Raw genomic sequence first — 26,409 nt, forward strand, 5'->3', positions numbered from 1 at the left:
CATCCTTTTCATACTTGGGATGAGGCCCGAACTCAGCGGTCCTCACCTCAGGTACTACATCAAATCAAATTGTATTTGTCACATGCGCTGAATGTAACAGGTGTAGACTTTACAGTGAAATGCTTACATACATGCCCTTAACCAACAAGGCAGTTTTAAGAAAATACAAAAAAAGTAAGAGATAAAAATAACTAATAATTAAAGAGCAGCAGTAAAATAACAATAGCGGGGCTATATACAGGGGGTACCGGTACCGAGTCAGTGTGCGGGGGCACCGGTGTCGGGATAATTTAAACATCCATACTCTCGTCAGGTTCCTTCTCTGAGCTACTAGAGCACGTATTCCAATTTTTGCACTTGGCGCCAACCCTGTTCATCACAACACACCCCTTCCCTCTACTACACTCAGCTCCTTATCGGTGGTTATCACTGCACCTGCCATTACAATTAATTCACCCTCACTCTCTTCCCGTTCCTCCTTTAGCTCTCACAAAAGTTCAGTACGATCCTCCATTCCATATTCCCTCAAAACATATTCCACTTTTCCGCCATCTTCTCCTTCAAAATATCTTCCAGAAGGTTTGTGCAATCCCCCACTCCATTCATAATATGTTCCACTTTCTCTCTTTTTTCGACCTACCTCCATTCATCACCACGCGGTGACCACACCATTTGGTGTCAAATATCCCCCACAGATTTCTCCATGGTTTCGGTGCTTTTTTCAAGTTCCTTTCTAACACTGACCCCTACTGGACACCGTACTTACAATACAGTTATCATTTTTTTTCACGTAGCGTTGCCTGAACAATAGCTCAATAGGATTTTTTCATGTAGCGTCACCTGAACGGAAGAGCCAGGGTCTTGGGGACCAGATCAATCAGACGACAGGAAATGGGGTTGATTCCGAGAGAAAGTATGTGACGCCACACTTTCTGCACGTTATTGTTTAAACAATTCGTTTTATTGTAGTGCTGGAGCAATTAACAGACATTTAGGTATTTTTTTGGCTTTTAAACAACTAATTGACCGACGTTGGTTAAATTATTTGAATTCCATGTTAGTTTTTTTTCTTGGAGCTCAATGTGCACATCGCACAGTTTGTCTAGAGATAAATCAGATCCAGCCTGAACTGTGCGATGTAGTAGGGAGTTTTCAACAGGCCAATATTCTACATAGTTTCGCGCATAAAAATGTGGTAATTAACTACGATGACCATAATCCATTGCGCATCTACTTGGTCTTTGTTTTTTACGCCTGCCATGGAAGAGAGAAGAAAACGCGATCTTTCAGGTGATATTAATTAACCAGGTTACCATCCAACCTTTTTATCCGAGAAAAATACATGTCGGATAATTTTTTTTTATGACAGGTCTGATGGAAACATAAATATTTTCTGTAAACCTTCCAAACGTCTACAAAACGAAATACGCTAGACAAGGTGGGATCTTTTTGTGTGGGTAAAATTAATTATATGAGAAATGCCGGTGTAACAATCACATCGAATTAAACTTGGGAGTTATGCGATGACATGTTTTGTGGTCCTCCCGCTACAAATTAAGTGTGTGTTTAGTGAGTCCCCCAGATCAGAGGCAGTAGGGATGACCAGGGATGTTCTCTGTTTAGTGAGTCCTCCAGATCAGAGGCAGTAGGGATGACCAGGGATGTTCTCTGTTTAGTGAGTCCTCCAGATCAGAGGCAGTAGGGATGACCAGGGATGTTCTCTGTTTAGTGAGTCCTCCAGATCAGAGGCAGTAGGGATGACCAGGGATGTTCTCTGTTTAGTGAGTCCTCCAGATCAGAGGCAGTAGGGATGACCAGGGAGGAATGTTCTCTTGATAAGTGTGTGATTTAGACAACTTACCTGTCCTGCTAAGTATTCAAAATGTAACGAGTACTTTTGGGTGTAAGAGAAAATGAAGGGAGTAAAAAGTACATACTTTCTTTAGGAATGTAGTGAAGTAAAAGTTGTCAAAAATATAAATAGTCAAGTAAAGTACAGATACCCCCAAAAAACTACTTAAGTAGTACTTTCAAGTATTTTTTACTTAAGTACTTTACACCAGTGGCTATATGTGCGCTCTAGCCAACAGCGAGCGTCCCAGCTAGCAATGAGGAATCGGCCCTGAAGCGTCCCTCTTCCTGGGGGCCGGAACTGATTGTATCGGCATGGAATCGGGTGTCGGTCTCGGCTCGGAATAAAAATGAATGACAAAATTACCCGATTTAGTAATTTTTAAATATTACTACAATACATTTTATACATACAAATTATACCCATTCACAAAAAAACATTTTGTCTTGGGGAAACACCATACACTTGGTGACCGTGTCAGCGTGCATGCGCCCGGGCCCGCAACAGGAGTCGCTACAGTGCGATGGGACAAGGACATCCCGCCCGGCCCAACCCTCCCCTAAATCGGACGACGCTGGGCCAATTGTGCGTCGCCTCATGGGTCTCCCGGTCGGCACGGGCCTCAAAACAGCATCCGTAACAATGAAGTTTGCACTGCAATGTATGTCTTAGACCGCTGCGCCAATCGGGAAGTTCCATCCCGTTTTTAATGCTTATCAATTGCCTTGCACAAAGTATCAAAATACTAAAATACTACACAGGACTATTAAAGAATTTCATTTAAATGTTAATTGTTTTTTTTTGATCACAGAAACGAGGAAAATATGGAAAAATAAATAAATAGTGAAATGTTAATTTTATAAAGCAGCCAGTGTAATCATCTGCCAGAGAGTCGCCCCAATCCGACGAGTCCCAAGTAATACCTTTGGTGCCAGATAACACACCGGAATCAGCCCGAGCCCCAAGTAACACATCTGGGCCAGATAACTCACACCGGAATCGGCCTGAGCTCAATCCCGGCATCCTAGCAATAAGTAATACGGCCCCAGACTCGGGCCACATGACGTCGGCAGAGTCTGACTCTCAGCCGGAATCGGCCCAGATCCACTGTGCTAGCTGGGGTGTTGGCTAGAAGACACTTGCTATTACCAGAGGAAGTGTTCCCTCGCCCCGACCCGGGCGCGAACCAGGGACCCTCTGCACACATCAACAACAGTCACCCACGAAGCATCGTTACCCATCGCTCCACAAAAGCCACGGCCCTTGCAGAGCAAGGGGAACCACTACTTCAAGGTCTCAAAGCGAGTGACGTCACCGATTGAAACGCTATTAGCGCGCACCACCGCTAACTAGCTAGCCATTTCACATCGGTTACAGAAGCACACTCACTATATACTGTAACAACAACAATGTTGTGAGAAAACCATCAGTGAATTAGAAAATACGATGGAAACCCATTTGATTTGTATTATTGAACATTTTGCGGGTAAATTCCATGTGCACTATGCCATCGCTCATATCCTTTTATCTCCAACAAGTCAATTTGATAGAAACACATTTCTGATGAAAAAATGTGTATATTATTTTTATGCAAATTTCTGAATATTCACATGAAACTCTGGCCAATTGGATGGAAATTGCTATAGAGAGTAGCTGTTGCTTTAAGAGATGTCTCTACCTGAAAATACATAATGTAAGTGATTGATAGGTGGTATTCAGCAGTCATTAAAGTATACCTTATTTACTGTGAAGAACTACTAAAATTGTGATTTTTGTCAGACAGCAGCTCTATAGAGATGAGATGATGACTTGGAATTAAATAATACAGTTATCAAATACAACTAATGTAGTATACACAACTGGAATATTTTAATAAAGTAAAGTCATGTGAATACATTATGGTTACTAAGTGATAAGCAGTAATGGGGCAGTCACCACCATCATGGGACTTTTATAAATTATTTACAGCATTTAACTCACATAATGCATAGTGCATTTAAAGTAAAGATTCACACATTTTGAATATTATATTATTTTTGTGCATCTCTGAGGGATGTTCTATCGATTCCCGGGGTCATTGAATGTTTTCTTGTGTATCTGAGCTATTGCCGTTCAAGCAAGCAGGAGAAATTCGTCCGGTATGACGTACCACAGTGATAAAGTGTCTCTCACTACACTGGAAGTTAATAGGAACGCGACTTTTAGATCACGAAAACGTCTATCATACATGTCAGATTTCAAAACTGGCCGATGTCACAACACGGGAGGATGTCTTCTCTCGAATGCACCCTGGACTGATCATATTTCCGCGATATTCCTACCTCAACAAAAAAAATATATTTAACAGAGGGTAATTTATCTTATTTTTTTCTGCCTCGTCAGTCCAGGGTAATGTGTATATGGCTAGAATAAACAATTACTGTAGCATAATATTGTTAAATTGTCATAAGGTTTTCGGTTTATGACAGCTGCTCTCACAGTTACACACAGTGTGGCAGCATTATCTATGGAACACACAACTGCACCCCCCCCAACTTTTGTTGCACACCTTTCCAGATGACGGTGTGTACCATTTTGCGCAATGACACTGTCAGTGTGATCAAGGCGTAGAGGCTCTGCATGGTCAATCCAACAGCCTCCGCAGAAATCAGAGGATTTATACTTCTTGTAGCAGAGCTGTTGTGTAGGAAATTGTCTAGGAAGTGAGTTTGTACCTCCCGCCCCCACCTACTGTCAACCAATCATGTCAATGTGGAGCTATGCAGAGCCATCGCATTGTTATAAAATTTAGGAGGCGCACGGTGAAGTGGTACAGAGCTCGATTTGGCCTCCGCAAGCCTCCGCAATTGCATCACACCCTCTGTATGGAGCTTCTGGATCCCATTGCCAGAGCAAGCATAAATTATATTTGACCTTCCAAATGCATTGTATGCAGTTGGCAATACAATCGTATCCTCAGTGGACCGGTTGTGCATAAACATTCTCCATTCAGGCTGTAAGGTCTCAATTTCCTCCTGTAACAATTTATTATTATTTTTTACGTGGGAAATATGTATACTTTCTTTATGAAACCCCATTTTCCACCACCATGCTAAAGTGGCTAATGCCTAGTTATGCTAGTCTTCAGGCAGTCAAATAAAATCAAATTGTCACATACACATGGTTAGCTCTAATTCCTCCCAAACCCGGATCCGGGAGCACCCCCATCAGTAAAAAAGCTGACTAGCATAGCCTAGCATAGCGTCACAAGTAAATACTAGCATCTAAATATCATTAAATCACAAGTCCAAGACACCAGATGAAAGATACACATCTTGTGAATCCAGCCATCATTTCTGATTTTTAAAATGTTTTACAGGGAAGACACAATATGTAAATCTATTAGCTAACCACGTTAGCAAAAGACACCACTTTTTTTACTCCACCAGTTTTTTACTCCATCAGTAGCTATCACAAATTCGACCAAATAAAGATATAAATAGCCACTAACCAAGAAACAACTTCATCAGATGACAGTCTGATAACATATTTATTGTATAGCATATGTTTTGTTAGAAAAATGTGCATATTTCAGGTATAAATCATAGTTTACCATTGCAGCCACCATCACAACTCTCACCAAAGCGACTAGAATAACTACAGAGAGCAACGTGTATTACCTAATTACTCATCATAAAACATTTCTTAAAAATACACAGCGTACAGCAAATGAAAGACACAGATCTTGTGAATCCAGACAATATTTCAGATTTTCTAAGTGTTTTACAGCGAAAACACAATATAGCGTTATATTAGCTTACCACAATAGCAAACATCACAACAGCATTGATTCAAGCCAAAAATAGCGATAACGTATAAACCACCAAAATATATTAATTTTTTCACTAACCTTCTCAGAATTCTTCAGATGACAGTCCTATAACATCATATTACACAATGCATATAGAGTTTGTTCGAAAATGTGCATATTTAGCGGCACAAATCGTGGTTATACAATGAGAAAAGTTGCCAAGCTGCCCAGAAAATGTCGGGAGAAATCTTTGGAGAGGCACCTATTCTAATCAATAAATAATCATAAACTTGACAAAAAAATACAGGTTGGACAGCAAATGAAAGACAAATTAGTTCTTAATGCAATCGCTGTGTTAGATTTTTAAAATTAACGTTACTGCGCAATACAGCGTGCGCTAAAGCGAGACCGCACCATAATTCATGGCGGAATTATTATTTGACATTTGTCAACATAAGTACGAATTAACAGCATAAAGACTGCTTACTATTTGCTGAGCTTCCATCAGAATCTTGGGCAAGGTGTCCTTTCTCCAGAACAATCGTCTTTTGGTTGAAAGATGTCCTCTTGTCCTGTCGAAATAGCCGCTAACGTTAGCTATGTGCCGGACAGGTGTCCAACTGGTGATAGCGCGTCACAAAGAAATCCCAGAAAATCGCAATAAACTGATATAAACTGCTATAAGTCGGTTTAAATTAACTACCTTATGATGTCTTTAACAACTATAACGAATAAAAACATGACCGGAGATACAGAACTGCTAAAACGAAAGCTTTGCAGGAGGCCATTGTGATGTCCCTGATGCGCCAGGCGCCCCGTTGAAAAGAACGGTACTTCCGTTCCACGGTCTTATATAGGGCCCCAGATTGCGCAATCCACTCCATTCAAATTCTCCCCACTTACTGACATCTAGAGGAAGGCGTATGCAGTGCATGTAGCCCGATGGCTTACATGGGGACTTATAAACTGACCTCAGAACAGGGACCTCGATTTCTGAAATCTCACTCCCTGACAGGAAATGTGCTGCAGAATGAATTCTGTTTCACTCAGAGAAATAATTCAAACGGTTTTAGAAACTAGAGAGTGTTTTCTATCCAATAGTAATAATAATATGCATATTGTACGAGCAAGAATTGAGTACGAGGCAGTTTAATTTGGGAACGAATTTTTACAAAGTCGAAATGGCGCCCCCCTAGTGTCAAGATTAATTGCGAGAGTAGCGAAATGCTTGTGCTTCTAGTTCTGACAATGCAGTAATAACCAACGAGTAATCTAACCTAACAATTCCACAACTACTACCTTATACACACAAGTGTAAAGGGATAAAGAATATGTACATAAAGATATATGAATAAGTGATGGTACAGAACGGCATAGGCAAGATGCAGTAGATGGTATAGAGTACAGTATATACATATGAGATGAGTAATGTAGGGTATGTAAACATAAAAGTGGCATAGTTTAAAGTGGCTAGTGATACATGTATTACATAAAGATGGCAAGATGCAGTAGATGATATAGAGTACAGTATATACATATACATTATATTAAGAGGCATTGTTTAAAGTGGCTCGTGATACATTTTTGATCAATTCCCATCAATTTCCAGTATTAAAGTGAGCTGGAGTTGAGTCAGTATGTTGGCAGCGGCCACTAAATGTTAGTGGTGGCTGTTTAACAGTCTGATGGCCTTGAGATAGAAGCTGTTTTTCAGTCTCTCGGTCCCTGCTTTGATGCACCTGTACTGACCTCGCCTTCTGGATGATAGCGGGGTGAACAGGCAGTGGCTCGGGTGGTTGTTGTCCTTGATGATCTTTATGGCCTTCCTGTGACATCGGGTGGTGTAGGTGTCCTGGAGGGCAGGTAGTTTGCCCCCAGTGATGCGTTGTGCAGACCTCACTACCCTCTGGAGAGCCTTCCGGTTGTGGGCGGAGCAGTTGCCGTACCAGGCGGTGATACAGCCGACAGGATGCTCTCGATTGTGCATCTGTAGAAGTTTGTGAGTGCTTTTGGTGACAAGCCGAATTTCTTCAGCCTCCTGAGGTTGAAGAGGCGCTGCTGCGCCTTCTTCACAACGCTGTCTGTGTGGGTGGACCAATTCAGTTTGTCCGTGATGTGTACGCCGAGGAACTTAAAACGTACTACCCTCTCCACTACTGTCCCATCGATGTGGATAGGGGGGTGCTCCCTCTGCTGTTTCCTGAAGTCCACAATCATCTCCTTTGTTTTGTTGACGTTGAGTGTGAGGTTATTTTCCTGACACCACACTCCGAGGGCCCTCACCTCCTCCCTGTAGGCCGTCTCGTCGTTGTTGGTAATCAAGCCTACCACTGTAGTGTCGTCCGCAAACTTGATGATTGAGTTGGAGGCGTGCATGGCCACGCAGTCATGGGCGAACAGGGAGTACAGGAGAGGGCTGAGAACGCACCCTTGTGGGGTCCCAGTGTTGAGGATCAGCGGGGTGGAGATGTTGTTACCTACCCTCACCACCTGGGGGCGGCCCGTCAGGAAGTCCAGTACCCATTTGCACAGGGCGGGGTCGAGACCCAGGGTCTCGAGCTTGATGACGAGTTTGGAGGGTACTATGGTGTTAAATGCTGAGCTGTAGTCGATGAACAGCATTCTCACATAGGTATTCCTCTTGTCCAGATGGGTTAGGGCAGTGTGCAGTCTGTTTATGCATTGAACACGCCTATAGCGTCATTGTGCAAAATGGTACTGCACGGAGCAGGTCTCGAACCCTCGACCTTCAGGCCCGAAGTCCAGCGCGCTATCGACTGTTGCCGCAAAAGCACGCTGGTGCGGCAGAGTGGATGAAGCCGCGTTTATAAACCCAGAGTCGTTATACTATGCAGCATCATCTGGATATGTGTGCAAAAAAAGTTAAAACGGTCACCTTATGCTTCCATTTCTGTCAAGCCATCTAATGCCTGATGTCCACCAGATGCATAGAAGTTTTGTTTTACCGGATGTCTAGCCCGCATTTCTGTACATGGCACACGTGCTTCGCTTTCCAACTAGCTTAAAGCTAGCTAGTTGCAGTGTGTGTACGTACTTCTGTTTGTATGACCGCATGGTAAAGCAACACAAGAGTTGAAGATATTGAACACATGCAAGGAACAGAACTGCTCCATTGACAATGAATGACTTCCACCTGAACGCAAAGAGTTTGATGCATCTGGTTGACATGAGGCATAAGTATACAATGTAATGCATAAATTCGATTTATATAACATATGCACCACACAGAACCCACTGCAACTGCCTCTGCAATGCAAACGCAGCGTTCCATTGGAAATTAATGTATTTCTGGTGTACCAAAACGCAATGATGATGTAGGTTTGATCGAGGCTGGCTGACTGCACAGCGCAACATTAGGAAGTAGCATTAGCCACTAGAATGTGGTGGAAAAGTGTGTTTCATAAAGAAAGTATGCATATTTTACACGTTTTTTTCCCCTGCCTTCTTGCCATTAAATATTGTTAAGGGTGACATCAACACATTTGCAGCGTGAATGGAGAATGTTTTAGGTATGAACCGGTTCACGGGGATACGAGTGTATTTATTGCCCGCTGCATACAATGCATTTGGACGGTACAATGAAACCATCAATACCAAATATCGCCATCTGCCGGCCTTTGGGCTACCCCATATCCACAGTCACACACACACACAGCGGCGGGGCGGGCAACATGGCGGCCTCTATCTCCCCGCTACGCTCCTCCTACAGGATTTGTAACGGTCTATCCTTCCACCACTGCCGAGCCAAACTGCGGATGCACAGAAAGTGCGAGAGCCAGAGAAGACATCTCCATGCGTCAGTCACCAGGTAAAAAGCAAGAAACACGTGAGGGAGACAGAGAGGAGGGATGCTCCATACTGCTGCTAGCTGATACCGGTAAAGGGTGACTGCTCGTCACCTGTCAGTCGGTGAGATTGACAGCTAGCTGCATCGAGCAGTGTACTGTAGCAAGGGCAGGTGCGGACTAGCTGGCGGGAAATAACGGGGGGCAGATTTAAAACACGACAGATAAGATGATAGCTAGTTACTGTCAATAAACGCATTGTATTAATTTCTGCATTATCTCTCTTGACAATCGGTCCGTGAAGAGCATTGCTGCTGGCGCTGGGGAGGCTATGAGGTTGAGGTTGTTAGCCAGCTAGCTAGTTAGTTATCCCGGCTCAGTTCAACAAGGTTGCAATAGGGACTGACAATGCGCATTAGGTGCCAAAGATAACTCCTGTCACGAGCACCTGTCAGATCAATTTGAGATGACACCCCATGTTGTTTTTATCGACTGTCACTTAAAAGTCTAGTCCAGTTTTTGAAACCCTTACACTTCTCAAATGATACGGACAGTGCTTTTGATGATATAGATGGGAAACAGCAAATAGATGGGATTTAATTATAGCAAGTTTATAATAGCTCCACATCTCAAAGCCACCTTGCCCATGCAGCATTCTAGTCATCTCATGTAATGGTGTAATATTCAGCCAGCCTACAACATATGGTGTGTGTGTGTGTGTGTGTGTGTGTGTGTGTGTGTGTGTGTGTGTGTGTGTGTGTGTGTGTGTGTGTGTGTGTGTGTGTGTGTGTGTGTGTGTGTGTGCAGGCATGCTGCGGTGGTGGTGTCAGGGACAGAGATGGCACGTCAGATTCACAGAGAGATCCAGAGGGAGGTGGAGGAGCTGGTCACCGGCGGCAACATGAGACCCCACCTGGGTGTGGTGTTGGTTGGGGACGACCCGGCTAGTCGCACCTACGTCAGGAACAAGACCAGAGTTGCTAGTTTACTGGGTAGGAAGGGTACACACACACACACACACACACACACACACACACACACACACACACACACACACACACACACACACACACACACACACACACACACACACACACACACACACACACAAAGCTCTAGGAAAAGCTGTCTGTCTAAACAATGAACGAGTGTCCGTTCTTTTATATGCAGATGGAATTGTATTGATTTCTGAAACTGAAGATGAGCTTCAAGAAATGTTACATATTGTTTTTAACTAGTGTGAACAATTAAAAACGGAATATCAATGTAGACAACTAAGTTAGTCCGCTATAGGAACTCAGCAGGGCCTTCTGCTATAGGAACTCAGCAGATCCTTCCGCTATAGGAACTCAGCAGGGCCTTCCACTATATGAACTCAGCAGGGCCTTCTGCTATAGGAACTCAGCAGGGCCTTCTGTTATAGGAACTCAGCAGGGCCTTCCGCTATAGGAACTCAGCAGGGCCTTTCGCTATAGGAACTCAGCAGGGCCTTCTGCTATAGGAACTCAGGTCCTTCCGCTATAGGAACTCAGCAGGGCCTTCTGTTATAGGAACTCAGCAGGGCCTTCTGTTATAGGAACTCAGCAGGGCCTTCCGCTATAGGAACTCAGCAGGGCCTTCTGCTATAGGAACTCAGGTCCTTCCGCTATAGGAACTCAGCAGGTCGTCCTGACATAATACATGTTGTCAGTACAAGTATCTGGGGTTGATTTATTAATGCATTTTTGGATTACAATGTGTCTGTTCATAGCTAACCATGTGCATGGTGCCCTTGGTGACATGGTACCCTTGGTGACATGGTGCCCTTGGTGACATGGTGCCCTTGGTGGCTTGGTGTCCTTGGTGACATGGTGTCCTTGGTGACATGGTGCCCTTGGTGACATTATTGATAAGTGTAAAGCCATGGGTGTCCTACCTTTTTAATGTTTCACTACACTTTTTTATTACCTATTATTACATATGCTGCAGCAGTGTGGGGGCCGCAGTGTGGGGGCCGCAGTGTGGGGGCAGCAGTGTGGGGGCCGCAGTGTGGGGGCCGCAGTGTGGGGGCCGCAGTGTGGGGGCATCAGCATGGGGGCAGCAGCATGGGGGCAGCAGTGTGGGGGCATCAGCATGGGGGCAGCAGCGTGGGGGCAGCAGTGTGGGGGCATCAGCGTGGGGGCAGCAGTGTGGGGGCATCAGCGTGGGGGCAGCAGCGTGGGGGCAGCAGCGTGGGGGCATCAATGTGGGGGCAGCAGCGTGGGGGTAGCAGCGTGGGGGCCGCAGTGTGGGGGCAGCAGTGTTATGCTGTAGCAGTGTGGGGGCATCAGCATGGGGGCAGCAGCGTGGGGGCATCAATGTGGGGGCATCAATGTGGGTTATGAAACAACATTATGGGTGGTCTTTACTGTGGGTTATGAAACAACATTAGGGGTGGTCTTTACTGTGGGTTATGAAATGACATTAGGGGTGGTCTTTACTGTGGGTTATGAAACAACATTAGGGGTGATCTTTACTGTGGGTTATGAAATGACATTAGGGGTGGTCTTTACTGTGGGTTATGAAACAACATTATGGGTGGTCTTTACTGTGGGTTATGAAATGACATTAGGGGTGGTCTTACTGTGGGTTATAAAACAACATTATGGGTGATATTTACTGTGGGTTATAAAACAACATTAGGGGTGGTCTTTACTGTGGGTTATAAAACAACATTATGGGTGGTCTTTACTGTGGGTTATGAAACATTAGGGGTGGTCTTTACTGTGGGTTATGAAATGACATTAGGGGTGGTCTTTACTGTGGGTTATAAAACAACATTAGGGGTGATATTTACTGTGGGTTATAAAACAACATTAGGGGTGGTCTTTACTGTGGGTTATAAAACAACATTATGGGTGGTCTTTACTGTGGGTTATGAAACGACATTAGGGGTGGTCTTTACTGTGGGTTATAAAACAACATTAGGGGTGGTCTTTACTGTGGGTTATGAAACGACATTAGGGGTGGTCTTTACTGTGGGTTATAAAACAACATTAGGGGTGGTCTTTACTGTGGGTTATAAAACGACATTAGGGGTGGTCTTTACTGTGGGTTATAAAACAACATTAGGGGTGGTCTTTACTGTGGGTTATGAAATGACATTAGGGGTGGTCTTTACTGTGGGTTATGAAATGACATTAGGGGTGGTCTTTACTGTGGGTTATGAAATGACATTAGGGGTGGTCTTTACTGTGGGTTATAAAAAAACATTAGGGGTGGTCTTTACTGTGGGTTATGAAACATTAGGGGTGGTCTTTACTGTGGGTTATGAAACAACATTATGGGTGATCTTTACTGTGGGTTATGAAACATTAGGGGTGATCTTTACTGTGGGTTATGAAACAACATTAGGGGTGGTCTTTACTGTGGGTTATAAAACCACATTAGGGGTGGTCTTTACTGTGGGTTATAAAACAACATTAGGGGTGATCTTTACTGTGGGTTATAAAACAACATTAGGGGTGGTCTTTACTGTGGGTTATGAAACAACATTAGGGGTGGTCTTTACTGTGGGTTATGAAACAACATTAGGGGTGATCTTTACTATGGGTTATGAAACATTAGGGGTGGTCTTTACTGTGGGTTATAAAACAACATTAGGGGTGATCTTTACTGTGGGTTATGAAACAACATTAGGGGTGATCTTTACTGTGGGTTATGAAACAACATTAGGGGTGATCTTTACTGTGGGTTATGAAACAACATTATGGGTGATCTTTTCTGTGGGTTATAAAACAACATTAGGGGTGGTCTTTACTGTGGGTTATGAAACAACATTAGGGGTGGTCTTTACTGTGGGTTATGAAACAACATTAGGGGTGGTCTTTACTGTGGGTTATAAAACATTAGGGGTGGTCTTTACTGTGGGTTATGAAACAACATTAGGGGTGGTCTTTACTGTGGGTTATAAAACAACATTAGGGGTGGTCTTTACTGTGGGTTATAAAACAACATTATGGGTGGTCTTTACCGTGGGTTATGAAATGACATTAGGGGTGGTCTTTACTGTGGGTTATGAAACGACATTATGGGTGGTCTTTACTGTGGGTTATGAAACAACATTAGGGGTGGTCTTTACTGTGGGTTATGAAACGACATTAGGGGTGGTCTTTACTGTGGGTTATAAAACAACATTAGGGGTGGTCTTTACTGTGGGTTATGAAACGACATTAGGGGTGGTCTTTACTGTGGGTTATAAAACAACATTAGGGGTGGTCTTTACTGTGGGTTATAAAACGACATTAGGGGTGGTCTTTACTGTGGGTTATAAAACAACATTAGGGGTGGTCTTTACTGTGGGTTATGAAATGACATTAGGGGTGGTCTTTACTGTGGGTTATGAAATGACATTAGGGGTGGTCTTTACTGTGGGTTATGAAATGACATTAGGGGTGGTCTTTACTGTGGGTTATAAAACAACATTAGGGGTGGTCTTTACTGTGGGTTATGAAACATTAGGGGTGGTCTTTACTGTGGGTTATGAAACAACATTATGGGTGATCTTTACTGTGGGTTATGAAACATTAGGGGTGATCTTTACTGTGGGTTATGAAACAACATTAGGGGTGGTCTTTACTGTGGGTTATAAAACCACATTAGGGGTGGTCTTTACTGTGGGTTATAAAACAACATTAGGGGTGATCTTTACTGTGGGTTATAAAACAACATTAGGGGTGGCCTTTACTGTGGGTTATGAAACAACATTAGGGGTGGTCTTTACTGTGGGTTATGAAACAACATTAGGGGTGATCTTTACTATGGGTTATGAAACATTAGGGGTGGTCTTTACTGTGGGTTATAAAACAACATTAGGGGTGATCTTTACTGTGGGTTATGAAACAACATTAGGGGTGATCTTTACTGTGGGTTATGAAACAACATTAGGGGTGATCTTTACTGTGGGTTATGAAACAACATTATGGGTGATCTTTTCTGTGGGTTATAAAACAACATTAGGGGTGGTCTTTACTGTGGGTTATGAAACAACATTAGGGGTGGTCTTTACTGTGGGTTATGAAACGACATTAGGGGTGGTCTTTACTGTGGGTTATAAAACAACATTAGGGGTGGTCTTTACTGTGGGTTATAAAACAACATTAGGGGTGGTCTTTACTGTGGGTTATAAAACAACATTAGGGGTGGTCTTTACTGTGGGTTATAAAACAACATTAGGGGTGGTCTTTACTGTGGGTTATTAAACAACATTAGGGGTGGTCTTTACTGTGGGTTATAAAACAACATTATGGGTGGTCTTTACTGTGGGTTATGAAACAACATTATGGGTGGTCTTTACTGTGGGTTATGAAACAACATTAGGGGTGGTATTTACTGTGGGTTATGAAACATTAGGGGTGGTCTTTACTGTGGGTTGTAAAACAACATTATGGGTGGTCTTTACTGTGGGTTATGACATGACATTAGGGGTGGTCTTTACTGTGGGTTATAAAACAACATTAGGGGTGGTCTTTACTGTGGGTTATAAAACAACATTAGGGGTGGTCTTTACTGTGGGTTATGAAACATTAGGGGTGGTCTTTACTGTGGGTTATAAAACATTAGGGGTGGTCTTTACTGTGGGTTATGAAACAACATTAGGGGTGGTCTTTACTGTGGGTTATTAAACAACATTAGGGGTGGTCTTTACTGTGGGTTATAAAACAACATTATGGGTGATATTTACTGTGGGTTATAAAACAACATTAGGGGTGGTCTTTACTGTGGGTTATAAAACAACATTAGGGGTGGTCTTTACTGTGGGTTATGAAACAACATTATGGGTGGTCTTTACTGTGGGTTATAAAACAACATTAGGGGTGGTCTTTACTGTGGGTTATAAAACAACATTAGGGGTGGTCTTTACTGTGGGTTATAAAACAACATTAGGGGTGGTCTTTACTGTGGGTTATGAAACAACATTAGGGGTGATATTTTTTGTCAGCTGTCCAGCCAAAATGTTAACGGTCTACATTAAGATAGTTTTTCATCAGGTAACAATATGCCGTGTTCATGTGCTAGTCGGATCTAGGAAACTATAAACTTGCTAACTGGTTTTAGTTCTACACATGCCACGTTGAACCAGTTAGCAAGTGGGAAATTTCAGAGTTTCCTAGTTCCGACTAGCACATGAACGCGGCAATAATGTAAATGCCTGCCACCTTGTTTTCCAACTGAGACGTTTCTTTATAAGTGCCTAATTGTCCTTTTTTTATCTACTGTATTTATTTAAAAAAAAATATATGTAATATAAAAAAAATGGCTCTACTTTTTGACTGTAATGTGTGTTTCTCTCTCCAGGTATCTCTAGTGACACGGTGGTGAAACCTACCTCTGTCTCTCAGGATGAACTACTGGAGCTGATAGACAAGATGAACAGAGACTGGAAGGTCTCAGGCCTGCTGGTACAACTACCTCTACCAGGTAACACACACACACACACACTGTGCACAGAAACAGCTACACTCCGACCGCTATACGAGAGGTCATCTATTTCCTGTCATGATTAGGGCACATCAAGGAGCGTGCTGTGTGTAACGCCATAGCTCCGGAGAAGGACGTGGATGGGTTCCATATCGTCAACATAGGGAAGCTGTGTCTGGGCCAGACGTCTATGGTGCCTGCTACACCTGCTGCTGTATGGGAGATCATCAGGAGAGCAGGTACGCACGCACGCACACACACACACACGCACGCACGCACGCACGCATGCACACACACACACACAGCCATTCTGCTGCTGTATGGGAGATCATCAGGAGAGCAGGTACGCACACACACACACACACACACACACACACACACACACACACACACACACACACACACACACACACACACACACACACACACACACACACACACACACACAGCCATTCTGCTGCTGTATGGGAGATCATCAGGAGAGCAGGTACGCACACACACACACACACACACACACACACACACACACACACACACACACACACACACACACACACACACACACACACACACACACACACACACACACACACAGCCACTCTGCTGCTGTATGGGAGATCATCAGGAGAACAGGTACACACACACACACACACACACACACACACACACACACACACACACACACACACACACACACACACACACACACACACACACACACACACACACACACAGCCACTCTGCTGCTGTATGGGAGATCATCAGGTTACTATGTTCTCTCAGTAATGTAGTTTATTGACATGTGAAGAAGTGTGAATGTGAAAAAGGGTAAAGCCAATTTTTAAAGAGGGAAGGGTTGCTGTGAACTAGTGGCTTAATCGGAGACTTTGGGAGTATCCCTTTTATCTACTTCCACCCAGTCAGATGAACTCATGGATACAGGTTTTGTTTCCCTGTGTCCAGTATGAAGGAAGTTAGAGGTAGATTTGCGAGCCAATGCTAACTAGCGTTAGCGCAATGACTGGAAGTCTATGGGTATCTGTTAGCACAGGCCTGTGCATTTTCATTCCTCGGGGCCTGATTGGTGTTACATTTTCCCCACAACCCGAGCAAAATCAGCGGATTTAAACTAATAGCATTCTAAACTGAAGATCATGATTAGTTGAATTAAACATTTCTTAACTGACTTGCCAAGTTAAATAAATAAAATAAAAAGTTGATTATTGGTGTCACACTTTTACCCCAGCCCCAGCTAACACACCTGACTCCAATCAGGCCCCCGAGGACTGGAGTTGCCCAGGCCTGTACTAGCAGATACCCAGTAACCCTTTAAAAACTCATCTAAACTGAAGAAGAGGGAAGAGTTGCTGTGAAAGTAGTGGTGTTGACTCTGAAGGACTGTCTGCCCAGCTGTCATACCCTGGTTTATCCACTAGGTGGCAATCATCACCTTTTACTACACCTGAACTGTCTAGTAAATCAAATCACATTTTATTGGTCACTTACACATATTTAGCAGATGTTATTACGGGTGTAGCGAAATGCTTGTATGTTTTTATTCATTTTTAAAATGATAGAAAAATACTTTGTTTTTTGAAGCCAGTTAGGGATTGGATTAAAAAAATAAAATGTATGAATAGGAATAGGAATAGGATACTCACTTAAAATGAACTTTGTGTCTAGGTATAGAGACTGTAAGGAAAAGATGCCGGTGATTGACATGTCTGTGTGTGCAGGTATCGAGACAGTGGGGAAGAACGTGTTGGTGGCGGGACGCTCTAAGAATGTAGGCTTGCCCATCGCCATGTTGCTTCACACAGACCGCAACCACCAACGCCCTGGAGGTACGACACTGTGTGTGTGTGTGTGTAAGACTCTGTAATATGGGTAATTTGCAAGGAACAGTATATTTAATGTACCCCGCCTTGGAGTGTTTCGCGTACGTACATTGATGTTGCACCACCGCGGTTTTCCCCGTTATGAAGCTGTTTATTACAGAAGGGCTTCAAGGGAAGGAAATGATTAATAAAATAAATTAATAAAATAAATATCTCTGCACCTATTGTTCAAACAAGAACTGTCGCAACGCTGGTACACATTCTTGGAAGAGAGGAAGTAAGGAGGGTGGAGGAGTGAGAGAGATGAGAGAGAGGGGAGGGTAGAGGTGAGGGTGGAGGGGAGAGATGGGGGAGGGTGGAGGAGAGAGAGGGGAGGGTGGAGGGGAGAGAGGGGAGGGTAGAGGAGAGAGAGAGGGGAGGGTGGAGGTGAGGGTGGAGGGGAGAGAGGGGAGGGTAGAGGTGAGGGTGGAGGGGAGAGAGGGGAGGGTAGAGGAGAGAGAGGGGAGGGTAGAGGTGAGGGTGGAGGGGAGAGAGGGGAGGGTAGAGGTGAGGGTGGAGGAGGGGAGAACGGTGGAGGAGGGGAGGGTGGAAGAGAGAGAGGAGGGTAGAGGAGAGATAGGTAGGGTGGAGGGGTGGGTGGAGGAGGGGAAGGAGAGTTGGAGGAGAGAGAGAGGGCAGGGTGGAGGAGAGAGAGGGCAGGGTGGAGGGGAGAGAGGGCAGGGTGGAGGAGAGAGAGAGAGGGCAGGGTGGAGGAGAGAGAGAGGGCAGGGTGGAGGAGAGAGAGAGGGCAGGGTGGAGGAGAGAGAGAGGGCAGGGTGGAGGAGAGAGAGAGGGCAGGGTGGAGGAGAGAGAGGGCAGGGTGGAGGAGAGAGAGGGCAGGGTGGAGGAGAAAGAGGGCAGGGTGGAGGAGAGAGAGGGCAGGGTGGAGGAGAGAGAGGGCAGGGTGGAGGAGAGAGAGAGGGCAGGGTGGAGGAGAGAGAGAGGGCAGGGTGGAGGAGAGAGAGAGGGCAGGGTGGAGGAGAGAGAGAGGGCAGGGTGGATGAGAGAGAGAGGGCAGGGTGGAGGAGAGAGAGAGGGCAGGGTGGAGGAGAGAGAGGGCAGGGTGGAGGAGAGAGAGGGCAGGGTGGAGGAGAGGGGGGGGCTACCTATCGTCCCATATATGGTCGTAGAAAGAAGTGGGTGAGGGAAGTGGAATGGTGCACCATGCTGGTGATGAGGCAACACTGTGTTAGGACAGCTGTTAAATGAAACAACCCAAAGAACTGAAAGCATCATTGTTGTACACACACACACACACACACACACACACACACACACACACACACACACACACACACACACACACGCACACACACACACACACACACACACACAGGCTTGAGGAATTTCTATCAACTGTGAACCTGTTTCTACTAGTTTTGACAGAAACTTACTTTAATTTTGACTCCTCAACAAGTTGCATACACACTCCTCTCTCTCTCACACACACACTCCCTCTCACACACACACTCCCTCCCTCTCTCTCTTACACACACTCCTTCTCTCTCTCGCTCTCTCTCACACACACTCCCTCCCTCTCTCTCACACACACACACACACACACACACACACACACACACACACCCTCTCACACACACACACCCTCTCTCACATGTATATACACTCACACACAACGCACACCCGCACCACATCAGGTATCAATCAAGCCGTTTACCATGCCGGGTCTTGTCTCTCATTCCTGGCCTTTGTAAGATTTTATTCCCTCACACACGACACACACACACCCGTTCTGGGACTTGGCTTGGTTGTTGATCCCACCCTGCTCTGGAATGCCTGGCCTAGGTCAAGGTACCTAGGATATATCCAGGGTGAGGTTGGCAGGCCTGGGGCAAGGTGCCTAGGATAGATCCAGGGTGAGGTTGGCTGGCCTGGGGCAAGGTGCCTAGGATAGATCCAGGGTGAGGTTGGCAGGCCTGGGGCAAGGTGCCTAGGATAGATCCAGGGTGAGGTTGGCAGGCCTGGGGCAAGGTGTCTAGGATAGATCCAGGGTGAGGTTGGCAGGCCTGGGGCATGGTGTCTAGGATAGGTCCAGGGTGAGGTTGGCAGGCCTGGGGCAAGGTGCCTAGGATAGATCCAGGGTGAGGTTGGCAGGCCTGGGGCAAGGTGTCTAGGATAGATCCAGGGTGAGGTTGGCAGGCCTGGGGCATGGTGTCTAGGATAGGTCCAGGGTGAGGTTGGCTGGCCTGGGTCAAGGTGCCTAGGATAGATCCAGGGTGAGGTTGGCAGGCCTGGGGCAAGGTGCCTAGGATAGATCCAGGGTGAGGTTGGCAGGCCTGGGGCAAGGTGCCTAGGATAGGTCCAGGGTGAGGTTGGCTGGCCTGGGGCAAGGTGTCTAGGATAGATCCAGGGTGAGGTTGGCTGGCCTGGGGCAAGGTGTCTAGGATAGATCCAGGGTGAGGTTGGCTGGCCTGGGGCAAGGTGCCTAGGATAGATCCAGGGTGAGGTTGGCAGGCCTGGGGCAAGGTGCCTAGGATAGATCCAGGGTGAGGTTGGGCCTACTGGAGCCAATAGAGCTTTATAGAGTAACTTAGAGAAATATACGGTCATCACAACAGAGGAAGAGGTTAGTTCACCAGAGGAGTAAGAGGTTAGTTCACCAGAGGAGTAAGACGTTAGTTCACCAGAGGAGTAAGAGGTTAGTTCACCAGAGGAGGAAGAGGTTAGTTCACCAGAGGAGTAAGAGGTTAGTTCACCAGAGGAGTAAGACGTTAGTTCACCAGAGGAGGAAGAGGTTAGTTCACCAGAGGAGGAAGAGGTTAGTTCACCAGAGGAGTAAGAGGTTAGTTCACCAGAGGAGTAAGACGTTAGTTCACCAGAGGAGTAAGAGGTTAGTTCACCAGAGGAGGAAGAGGTTAGTTCACCAGAGGAGTAAGAGGTTAGTTCACCAGAGGAGTAAGAGGTTAGTTCACCAGAGGAGTAAGAGGTTAGTTCACCAGAGGAGTAAGAGGTTAGTTCACCAGAGGAGTAAGAGGTTAGTTCACCAGAGGAGTAAGAGGTTAGTTCACCAGAGGAGTAAGAGGTTAGTTCACCAGAGGAGTAAGAGGTTAGTTCACCAGAGAAATGAGTTGATGACACTCCAGTCCATAATGTTAATAGACCTGTTTTCTTTGTTATTTAGTGTATCAAACAAAAACAAACTTGATGGAGTCTTTATAAACTGAAAAATAAACCCACTGAAAAATAGACGGATTCCTTCTATATATTCTCAATCCTATGATGTCAGAGACAGGCAGACTGGCAGACAGACTGACAGGCAGGCAGACTGACAGACAGACAGACTGACAGACAGACACAGACAGACATCCTAAACCCTCTCCTCTCCTCCTAGGTGATGCCACGGTAACCATCGCCCACAGGTGCACCCCCAGAGAGCAGCTGAAGGAACTGACCCGTCTGGCGGACATCGTCATCGCAGCTGCAGGTACCCCCCCCCACCTCTCTCTCTTTCTCTCTTTCAATTCAAGGGGCTTTATTGTCATGGGAAACATATGTTAACATCGCCAAAGCAAGTGAACTAGATAATATACAAAAGTGAAATAAACAATAAAAATGAACAGTAAACATTACAATCACAGAATTTCCAAAAGAATAAAGACATTTCAAATGTCATATTATGTATATATACAGTGTTGTAACAACGTGCAACTGGTTAAAGTACAAAAGGGAAAATAAATCAACATAAATATGGGTTGTAATTACAATGGTGTTTGTTCTTCACTTTCTTGTGGCAGCAGGTCACAACTTGCTGCTGTGATGACACACTGTGGTATTTCACCCAGTAGATATGGGAGTTTATCAAAATTGGGTTTGTTTTCGAATTATTTATGGATCTGTGTAATCTGAGGGAAATATGTGTCTAATATGGTCATACATTTGGCAGGAGGTTAAGAAGTGCAGCTCAGTTTCCACCTCATTTTGTGGGCAGTGTGCACATAGCCTGTCTTCTCTTGAGAGCCAGGTCTGCCTACGGCGGCCTTTCTCAATAGCAAGGCTATGCTCACTGAGTCTGTACATAGTCAAAGCTTTCCTTAAGTTTGGGTCAGTCACAGTGGTCAGGTATTCTGCCACTGTGTACTCTCTGTTTAGGGCCAAATAGCATTCTAGTTTGCTCTGTTTTTTTGTTAATTCTTTCCAATGTGTGAAGTAATTATCTTTTTGTTTTCTCGTGATTTGGTTGGGTCTAATTGTGTTGCTGTCCTGGGGCTCTGTGGGGTCTGTTTGTGTTTGTGAACAGAGTCCCAGGGCCAGTTTGCTTAGGGGACTCTAGAATTAAATAGCTCTTTTCTGGATTTTGATCATTAGCGGGTATCGGCCTAATTCTGCTCTGCATGCATTATTTGGTGTTCTACGTTGTACACAGAGGATATTTTTGCAGAATTCTGCATGCAGAGTCTCAATTTGGTGTTTGTCCCATTTTGTGAGTTCTTGGTTGGTGAGCGGACCCCAGACCTCACAACCATAAAGGGCAATGGGTTCTATAACTGATTCAAGTATTTTTAGCCAGATCCTAATTGGTATGTTGAATTTGATGTTCCTTTTGATGGCATAGAAGACCCTTCTTGCCTTGTCTCTCAGATCATTCACAGCTTTGTGGAAGTTACTTGTGGCGCTGATGTTTAGGCCGAGGTATGTATTGTTTTTTGTGTGCTCTAGGGCAACAGTGTCTAGATGGAATTTGTATTTGTGGTCCTGGCGACTGGACCTTTTTTTGGAGCACCATTATTTTGGCCTTACTGAGATTTACTGTCAGGGCCCAAGTCTGACAGAATCTGTGCAGAAGATCTAGGTGCTGCTGTAGGCCCTCCTTGGTTGGGGACAGAAGCACCAGATCATCAGCAAACAGTAGACATTTGACTTCAGATTCTAGTAGGGTGAGGCCGGGTGCTGCAGACTGTTCTAGTGCCCTCGCCAATTAATATATATATATGTGTGTGTGTGTGTGTGTGTGTGTGTGTGTGTGTGTGTGTGTGTGTGTGTGTGTGTGTGTGTGTTGAAGAGGGTGGGGCTTAAGCTGCATCCCTGTCTCAACCCACGGCCCTGTGGGAAGAAATGTGTGTGTGCTTTTTGCCTATTTTAACCGCACAGTTGTTGTTTGTGTACATGGATTTTATAATGTTGTATGTTTTTCCCCCAACACCACTTTCCATCAATTTGTAGGGCAGACCCTCATGCAAATTGAGTCGAAGGATTTTTAAAAAATCAACAAAGCATGAGAAGACTTTGCCTTTGTGTTTGTTTGTCAATTAGGGTGTGCATGGTGAATACGTGGTCTGTTGTACGATCATTTGGCAAAAAGACAATTTGACATTCGCTCAGTACATTGTTTTCACTGAGGAAATGTACGAGTTTGCTGTTAATGGTAATACAGAGGATTTTCTCAAGGTTGCTGTTGACATATCTTACGGTAATTATTGGGGTCAAATATGTCTCCACTTTTGTGGATTGGGGTGATCAGTCCTTGGTTCCAAATATTGGAGAAGATGCCAGAGCTGAGGATGATGTTAAAAAGTTTAAGTATAGCCAATTGGAATTTGTGGTCTGTATATTTTATAATTTAATTTAGGATACCATCAACACCACAGGCCTTTTTGGGTTGGAGGGTTTTTATTTTGTCCTGTAGCTCATTCAAGGTAATTGGAGAATCCAGTGGGTTCTGGTAGTCTTTAATAGTTGATTCTAAGATTTGTATTTGATCCTGTATATGTTTTTGCTCTTTGTTCTTTGTTATAGAGCCTTTGTTATAGAGCCAAAAAGATTGGAGAAGTGGTTTACCCATACATCTCCATTTTGGATAGATAATTCTTTGTGTTGTTTTTTTTGTATTTTCCCAGAAGTGGTTAGAGTCTATGGATTCTTCAATTACATTGAGCTGAATTCTGACGTGCTGTTCCTTCTTTTTCCGTTGTGTATTTCTATATTGTTTTAGTGATTCACCATAGTGAAGGCGTAGGCTCAGGTTTTCTGGGTCTCTGTTTTTGGTTGGGCAGGTTTCTCAATTTCTTTCTTAGATTTTTGCATTCTTCATCTCTCTCCTTCCCTTCTCACTTGTCTGTAACATTACTGCAGGTGAACATGATAAAAACGACTGAAGTAAGCCTGATGATTGCCATGCCAACCAGTGTCATGTCCACAGAGAACTAGTGTGTGTTTGAGGATCAACGTTTAATATTAGCTGTACATGTTGCGGTTAGCGACTTTCGTGTGTGTGTGTGTTCATTTCCTGTGTGTGTGTCCTCTAGGTGTACCTGGGCTGATCACAGTAGACATGGTGAAGGAGGGGGCAGCGGTCATCGACGTGGGTATTAACCGTGTCCAGGACCGGACCACAGGAAAACTACGACTGGTGGGAGACGTGGACTTTGAAGGTACATAACTGGATTTAAACCACTTTCGGGGCGGCAGGTAGCCTAGTGGTTAGAGTATTGGACTAGTAACCAGTAGGTAGCCTAGTGGTTAGAGCGCTGGACTAGTAACCAGTAGGTAGCCTAGTGGTTAGAGTATTGGACTATTAACCAGTAGGTAGCCTAGTGGTTAGAGTATTGGACTAGTAACCAGTAGGTAGCCTAGTGGTTAGAGTGTTGGACTAGTAACCAGTAGGTAGCCTAGTGGTTAGAGTATTGGGCCAGTAACCAGCAGGTAGCCTAGTGGTTAGAGTATTGGACTAGTAACCAGTAGGTAGCCTAGTGGTTAGAGCGTTGGACTAGTAACCAGCAGGTAGCCTAGTGGTTAGAGTGTTGGACTAGTAACCAGCAGGTAGCCTAGTGGTTAGAGTGTTGGACTAGTAACCAGCAGGTAGCCTAGTGGTTAGAGTATTGGGCCAGTAACCAGCAGGTAGCCTAGTGGTTAGAGTATTGGACTAGTAACCAGTAGGTAGCCTAGTGGTTAGAGCGTTGGACTAGTAACCAGCAGGTAGCCTAGTGGTTAGAGTGTTGGACTAGTAACCAGCAGGTAGCCTAGTGGTTAGAGTGTTGGACTAGTAACCAGCAGGTAGCCTAGTAGTTAGAGCGTTGGACTAGTAACCAGCAGGTAGCCTAGTAGTTAGAGTGTTGGACTAGTAACCAGCAGATAGCCTAGTGGTTAGAGCGTTAGGCCAGTAACCAGCAGGTAGTCTAGTGGTTAGAGTGTTGGACTAGTAACCAGTAGGTAGCCTAGTGGTTAGAGTGTTGGACTAGTAACCAGCAGGTAGCCTAGTGGTTAGAGCATTGGACTAGTAACCAGCAGGTAGCCTAGTGGTTAGAGTGTTGGACTAGTAACCAGCAGGTAGCCTAGTGGTTAGAGCATTGGACTAGTAACCAGCAGGTAGCCTAGTGGTTAGAGCATTGGACTAGTAACCAGTAGGTAGCCTAGTGGTTAGAGTGTTGGACTAGTAACCAGCAGGTAGCCTAGTGGTTAGAGTGTTGGACTAGTAACCAGCAGGTAGCCTAGTGGTTAGAGCATTGGACTAGTAACCAGTAGGTAGCCTAGTGGTTAGAGTGTTGGACTAGTAACCAGCAGGTAGTCTAGTGGTTAGAGCGTTGGACTAGTAACCAGCAGGTAGCCTAGTGGTTAGAGTATTGGACTAGTAACCAGCAGGTAGCCTAGTGGTTAGAGTGTTGGACTAGTAACCAGCAGGTAGCCTAGTGGTTAGAGCATTGGGCCAGTAACCAGCAGGTAGCCTAGTGGTTAGAGTGTTGGACTAGTAACCAGCAGGTAGCCTAGTGGTTGGAGCATTGGACTAGTAACCAGCAGGTAGCCTAGTGGTTAGAGTGTTGGACTAGTAACCAGCAGCTAGCCTAGTGGTTAGAGCATTGAGCCGGTAACCGGAAGGTTGCTAGATCGAATCCCTGAGCTGATAAGGTAAACATCTGTCGTTCTGCCCCTGAAAAAGGCAGTTAACCCACTGTTCCTAATCCATCATTGTAAATAAGAATTTGTTCTTAACTGACTTGGCCTAGTTAAATAAAGGTTAAATAAATAAAAAATAGAGCAGGTTAGCGTTTATTGTCATGAATGTTGTTCTGGAGGCAGCTCTGCAGAGAGGTCATTAGCTGGCACTGCCACAAAGTCATGAAATCTGATTTTAAATCTAACCTTAACCACACTGCTAACCCTAATGCCTAACATTAACATTGTTCAAATTTCTAAAAGCATGTTTTTGCTTTGTCATTATGGGCTATTGTGTGTAGATAAAAAAACAATTTAATCAATTTTATAATAAGGCTGTAATGTAACAAAATGTGGAAAAAGTCAAGGGGTCTGTATACTTTTGGAATGAACTGTAACCTTGTCAGAGACCTGAATGATAGATGCGTTAACTCACCTAGTTAAATGGCTTTAGCTCAGGAGGCTTTAGCTCAGGAGGCTTTAGGTCAGGAGGATTTAGCTCAGGAGCTAAGACGGTATTATGGCATGACCCAGGTTCAAACTCACAGGTTGTTTTCCCTCTGTGTCTCTGAACAGGGGGGTGAGTTAGTTAGGCTTTAGTTCAGCGGGGATAACACAGGTTGTTTTTTGCTTTGTGTCTCTGTAGGGGTGAAGGAGAAGGCGGGGTTTATCACGCCAGTTCCTGGAGGGGTGGGGCCTATGACGGTCGCAATGCTGATGAAGAATACTGTTGCTGCTGCCAGATACGCACTGACACACTGA

The 26,409-nt window shown here is 44.7% G+C and overlaps 1 protein-coding gene across 1 annotated transcript; it reads left to right on the forward strand.

Annotated features, from left to right (window-relative positions):
• Positions 1–10,256: 10,256 nt before the first annotated feature.
• On the forward strand, positions 10,257–26,409 carry mthfd2l (methylenetetrahydrofolate dehydrogenase (NADP+ dependent) 2 like). Its single transcript, XM_039012898.1, has 7 exons — positions 10,257–10,440; positions 15,764–15,886; positions 15,973–16,125; positions 17,623–17,730; positions 21,113–21,205; positions 24,024–24,149; positions 26,294–26,409. Exons 1-7 carry the CDS (start codon positions 10,287–10,289, stop codon positions 26,407–26,409), a joined length of 873 nt encoding a protein of 290 aa, XP_038868826.1. The 5' UTR covers positions 10,257–10,286.

The sequence above is a fragment of the Salvelinus namaycush genome, chromosome 18 (genome assembly GCF_016432855.1).
Source record: "Salvelinus namaycush isolate Seneca chromosome 18, SaNama_1.0, whole genome shotgun sequence".
Classification (NCBI taxonomy): Eukaryota; Metazoa; Chordata; class Actinopteri; order Salmoniformes; family Salmonidae; genus Salvelinus; species Salvelinus namaycush.

Excerpts from the sequence above, each read along its gene's own strand:
- mthfd2l (XM_039012898.1), top strand. The coding sequence starts at position 10,287 with ATGGCACGTCAGATTCACAGAGAGATCCAGAGGGAGGTGGAGGAGCTG. Across the intron at positions 21,206-24,023 it reads CATCGTCATCGCAGCTGCAG|GTGTACCTGGGCTGATCACA; the intron begins GTACCCCCCCCC and ends TGTGTCCTCTAG. Across the intron at positions 24,150-26,293 it reads GGGAGACGTGGACTTTGAAG|GGGTGAAGGAGAAGGCGGGG; the intron begins GTACATAACTGG and ends GTGTCTCTGTAG.